General features: G+C 38.4%; 1 protein-coding gene across 1 annotated transcript; it reads right to left on the bottom strand.

Moving 5' to 3' along the window:
- Window positions 1-194: 194 nt before the first annotated feature.
- LOC123965122 (cytochrome P450 2J4-like) lies at window positions 195-5,767 on the bottom strand. The gene is made up of 7 exons (XM_046041686.1): window positions 5,442-5,767; window positions 3,860-4,022; window positions 3,570-3,719; window positions 3,004-3,164; window positions 1,354-1,530; window positions 1,112-1,250; window positions 195-340 (listed from the first exon to the last, which is right to left on the bottom strand). The coding sequence occupies exons 1-7, from the start codon at window positions 5,640-5,642 to the stop codon at window positions 195-197; spliced, it is 1,137 nt and encodes a 378-aa protein (XP_045897642.1). The 5' UTR covers window positions 5,643-5,767.
- Between the last annotated feature and the right edge of the window lie 65 nt (window positions 5,768-5,832).

Raw genomic sequence — 5,832 nt, 5'->3', positions numbered from 1 at the left:
ATGAGTTATATTCACACAATTTTTAAGAGATTCACTTTGATCATATAATATCGCTGCAGCTCAGAGTGTGAAACAACCACAGAATACAGTACGACATGGAGCCTGATCCCCTCCCTACTATGGTAATCAGTTAGACAGGAAATCAACTGGTTTAAACTACAAATTACTGAGTTTCAGAGGCTTGTAACTACTGACTAACCTGCTGAAAAAGGAAGGAAGGCCTCTCTCTTCCTAAATTTGCCGTCCTGGTCCAGAAAATGTTGAGGGTTGAAGGTGTGTGGAGTTTCCCACATCGACTCATCATGTAGAACTGAGTTCAGCGTGGGCATGATAGTGGTGCCTTGAGGAAATGCAATTAATGAAAACTGTAATTCAAACTGTTTTTTTGTACTTCTGGGATAAAATAAGCAAATTACAAGGTTAATTCTCAACCTTGGAAACAGCAGCTAAGGAACGAATCATAATAACTGAAAATATTATATAAAAATAATACAACAATCATATCACTGAATCTCAAATATAAAAATGCACCAAAAAAATAAATAAAAAGGAAATCATTGCACATCAACTGGGCTGATTAAGATCATGTGAAATGACCAAAAGCTCAAGAACAGCTACTAAATGGTTGTTGATTGTTTTGTGAAATTGTCAGGTGTAAAATGTCTGCACCAAAGTGCAACAGTGGTTTTAACCTACATGTTAATATAAAATAATCTATTTTCCATTTTTTTCTGATTATTTTCAAACAAACTTCTAACCTTACAGACAGTTATTGGTTATTCAGTTAATATAAATGTAGTATAAAATTTGCTTGCAGATTTGGTTTTTAGAGAATATAAAAGTTGGTCTTTATATTAAAGATATCTTCACGTAGCTGAAACGACTGGGTTGAAAACCATTGTTGATTTTTGACCATGATTGTTGAGTTGGCAGCAAAGAAGCACTGCATGCAATACATCCCACACACTTCCTTTCCCAACACAGGACTGACCTGTGAGGGACCCCTGATCCTTTAAGATCATGGCAAGATGCTTATAATACAAGCGGCATGAGGCAGCACAGATATTACTCACACACACACAAACACACACACACTCACACACACACACACCTTGTATGTCAGGGTAGTACATCATGAATAGCAGTCCCCAGTGTAAAGTTGTGGTAGTAGTTTCAGTTCCAGCACCAAACAGGTCCAGAGTGCAAACAGCCAGATTTTTTAAATCAAAACCAGAATCTGTGTCCTCCTTCTATCAACTAAACACAAAATGCAGTTTCTAGTATCAGCTGACATATTTCATTAGAGAGCAAACAAACAACAACAAAGAAAACAAACACAATGCAAACACTCGCCTCTCCCATCTCTGCGAGGAAGCAGTGGATGTAGTCTCTCGGTGAGGACGGGTCAAGGCTTTCTCTGTGTTCTTTAATCTTGATCTCTACAAAGTCATCTAAGTTTTGTGTCAGAGTGAATATCCTCTGGTGAGGTCCGGGCACCCACTTCATCAGCCAGGGATATGTGTTATAAACCTACAGAGCATGATGACAGTTACCAGATCATCAGAGAATCAGGCAGTAGTTCACAACCTCAGCTGGAGGCCGCGGCAAACGTGGCAAAACTAATTTGTTTGCTGGATTTGTCAAAAAAACAGATGTAAATCACAATAAATCAATATTGCAATATAACATTTCGTATACTGTGATGGAGGATTAGAGCCCGACCAATATGGGATTTTGATATTTGAGAATTTTAAAATCTAATACTCCAATAAATGAGACAATATTCGTTTTATTCCCTTCATTTCAGAAACACATAACATCAGATTATCCCTAAAATTTATTTAGTTATGAGACCTCACCAAGATAACATGACATAATGCAGTTTAAAAATAAATAAATAGTACTTTAAACAATAGTACAGCTGATTATGTCAGCTGATTGCTGTGTTTTGTGGTGGATTTGTGGCTTTTCAAACACCTGTGCAACACAGGGGAGTTGCAGAGTGACCTCTGGTGGAAAAACTATGCATTGAAAACACTCATAACATGATTGAAGGATCTGTGATCTTTTTAAATAATGATTTATCAACAGGATTTATTTCATAAGCCTATGTATTTATGTTATTTATTTAATATCGACAGAAATGGCATCCATATTCCATATTTGCAAGAGTACTTTTTACTTAAATTAATTCTTGGTACATTTTGCTTATAAAACTTTTGTACTTCAGTGAGAGCAGCTACTGTCATGCCCAGCTTCTGCAGTTAGGTTATGTGTCCAGTTTTATGTCTGCAACCACTTCCTGAAATTTATCGTCTTGTCTCTTTCCAGGTCTTTGTCTACCCTCCTGCCCTATGTGATTACCTGTCCCCGCTCTAATGTGCTCCACCTGTGCCTCGATGTCTCCCCTGTTATGTGTGCATAGTTTGTACCTGTGCTAACTTGTCTTGATCCCTTGAGTCAGCCAAATGTGTTCCAATGTGTGTGCACTCTAGTGACCTCAGTTTTTTGTGTGTAGCCTTGATAACAACACAACACTGTCCCACATGTTTCTGACATATAGGCTCTGCCATACTGACTTCACCAGCAGGGGAATGGCGTCACAGACACCAGATTTAAAAACTCCTGTATACTGCGAATACAGAGAGATTTACCTGGTAGCATCAGTCTTAATAAGCATTGTGTGAAATCGTTTGGGCTTGAATGTAACGGACGTTTATTTATATGTAAAAGTCCCGCACTTAAGATTTAAATAGAGGTTTAATTCAGGACTTTTACTTGTAATAGAGTATTTTTAAATAGTTGTATTCATACTTTTACTTTACTATCTGAGTACTGCTGCACATTTTTATCTAATTTAATGCATTTTATGTTAGTTTCATTCATTGTGTTGTTCTTGAAACCTTTTACAAAATAGTTAATAAAACACATCACTGACTTTTGTGGTCTGCATGGATAAATTCTGATTAAGAAAAAGATTCATATGCGCTGCAGGAGGCTCACCTGTGTCCACAAACTTCCCTGTAAGTACATTATTTCATTCAACTTCTGAAGAATACCCTGGTACTGCTTGTCAGTGTATTCAAAGCGATCACCAAACACCAGGCAGCAGATGATGTTGGACACAGCACTGGTAATCAGTGATTGGGCATCAAAAGGCTTGCCTGTAAAAGAAAGAGGAAATGTAGAGAAAACACACAGAAACTTTGTAAAAAATAAAAGAACGCAAAGTCAAAACATGAACTGTGTGATGAGCCACAGGCAGAAGAAGAGTACTATGACATATTGATTATAATTATGGATGATTAACAGGCTGGTTTATCAGATACATTTACAGTGTCAGCCACTGCCAAACTGAAACAAACTAACGTCTAAAGTGCATGGTTCAGTGCTCCACGGTGTTGCTGCATGCCTCTGTGTGGCAAAGATGGAGCGAAGTTGAAGGGAAAGGGAACATGTACTAAACATAAAAAAAGACTGTGTCATGGTGAAAAAGCATACTGCCCTGTAACTAGTTATGGATTAGTTGATTAGTTGTTGCTTGTTGAAAAATAAGATTTGTTTGTTGCCTTGCTGAAGGGCAAAAGCTTCAGTGAGATATTGGCACTCCTGCTGGATGGATGGCTCCAGGCTCTTCTTGCCCACACCAAAGTTTCTGAGTGTATGAAGAGCAAATCTCCTCTGCTGCTTCCATGGATTGCCATTTGATGCCACCAGACCTTTTGGAAACACAAACAGCATTACATCGGAGGTAACTGGAAATGAGTAAAACTAACAACTAGCTAACCTAATATGGTGTCAGTCTGATGCTACTACCTAAATCCTAACTAGCAACTTTTAAATAAAATACAACACAGACCTCTGTTCCCATTTAATGCTTCTGCCATTGGTATGATGGGGCGATCTATGTAGTCCTCTCCTTTGTGGACCAGGGCTTCTCTTACAAGCTTGTAGCCATTAATCACCACAATCCGTCCACCGAACAGCCGAAGGCTGAAAACGTTTCCATAGTTCTCTGCAAACTGAACACAGAGATCAGACAGGGGTGACAGAGTTGACCTAGTTTCTGAGAATGTCAAAACAAAATCAGTCTAGCTTCAGAGGGTGACAGCACAAACATGCACCTGGCTGATGTGGGTGGTGTTTCATGTTTTATCCTGCTTCCTTTGACATTATTGACATAAATTGGCTCTGTAGATACTAGTGTAAATGTGTTTCTTCTTGTTTCATAAACTCCTTTGTGGTGACGTGATGTCCCGTTTCACCACTACATGGAAAAAAAGTCTCTGCCGCCTCACACATAACAATGGCCCCTCCGATACCTCTGACCAGATGCAGAGTAGAGCAGCCTTTTGGACAATAGTTTTGGACAGTATTAATCCTGTGGACGGAAATCAAGCTGCAACCACATGCCTGAATGTTGAAGCCAATGCAGGAGTTACTCAATATGCAGTTATTAAGGATCATAGATGGTTACGTTTGAGGGAAAATGTGTGGCTGTTGTCAACAGGCAGTGAGATAAAAAACTGGAACATTTGATGCTAAAGGTACAAGGATGTTTATTTGTAATTATACAGCACCAGGTTGTATAATGAAATTAAACTTGTAGTCCTTTCATGCTACACACACACCTTTTAATAAAGTGTATATTAAAATATGGTAACATATAAAAGTAAACAATATATACAGTAATTTATATACATATATCATTTTTTAAATTTGCATCTGGGGTGAATGTAAACAGCATCTGACATTTGGGAAACAGAGTCCATCTTGACTGCATTTGAGCACCAAGCGTTTGAGTCCACCTCCTCCAAGCTGGCATACAACCTGGGTAAGGTTATCCTCTTTCTCTTTCTCCCCTGTGCCTGGTGTCCTTAAATACAGTATTTATTAAAATGTATGCTACGAAGTATCTGTATCATCCACAGAATTTACTGTTTCATCTAGCTGTGACACACAAAAGAGTGTCAAAGTATCAGACCCCATTTCATTTCAGGTTCACTACCAATATTTTTTATGTCATAAAAAGGCTTCAACCAACAATTATTTTCATTATCAATGAATCTGCAGATTATTTTCTCCATTAATCAATTAATTGTTTGGTCTATAAAATGTCACATGTCATCTGTCAAGTCAAATTTAATCCTGGATGAATTAGGCCATGAATTTGCTTTTTACAAAAATCCTTCAACTTGAGTTAATGATTTCCTACATTCCCAAGGGAATGTGCAGCTTTCTGCTTTCTGCTTTTTCTTCTATATTTAGCCTACTTATTTAATCATTCAAAAAAGAAAGTCTGGTGGAAAGGAGTAAAAACAATGATCAAACAGATTTTAGGCAACATATTTTGCCTAAAGAGGGAATTTTTTTTTTTTCTCCAAGAGGCATTTTATTTTACTCACCCAATAATAGTTCTTATACTGCATGTCTGTCCTTACCTCTGTGAACTGCAGGTGAAGTCTGGAGGGTTGGATGCGATGAAGGTCACCAATCAAAGGAAGAGCCCAGGGTCCAGGAGGAAAGTTGGTCGGCACTCTGTTCTTCAAAACATCAGTCAACAACAGAAAAACACACAGAAATATTAAAAGACTCGTGCCGTTCATCCACTCCAAGCCGAGTACTTTGTGTACTGTCTCCATTTGTTGTCTTGTTTATTTATCAGTAGGCTATGCGATATCGCGACCGGTGAATGAATCTGTCCGGTGAATGAAGGGAATGTTCTAAACAAAGTTGGTATCGAGAAGACATCCGGTTTGCGTGCCTAGTTCTGCATTATATTTACCTCGGAAGTCGGAGGTGGGAATGTCGTCACACCCGAGCTGACCGCGT

This window comes from Micropterus dolomieu, unplaced genomic scaffold (genome assembly GCF_021292245.1).
Source record: "Micropterus dolomieu isolate WLL.071019.BEF.003 ecotype Adirondacks unplaced genomic scaffold, ASM2129224v1 contig_8710, whole genome shotgun sequence".
In the NCBI taxonomy this organism is placed as follows: domain Eukaryota; kingdom Metazoa; phylum Chordata; class Actinopteri; order Centrarchiformes; family Centrarchidae; genus Micropterus; species Micropterus dolomieu.
Note: the sequence above shows the minus strand (reverse complement) of the source record. Positions and strands in the feature narration are given on the sequence as shown.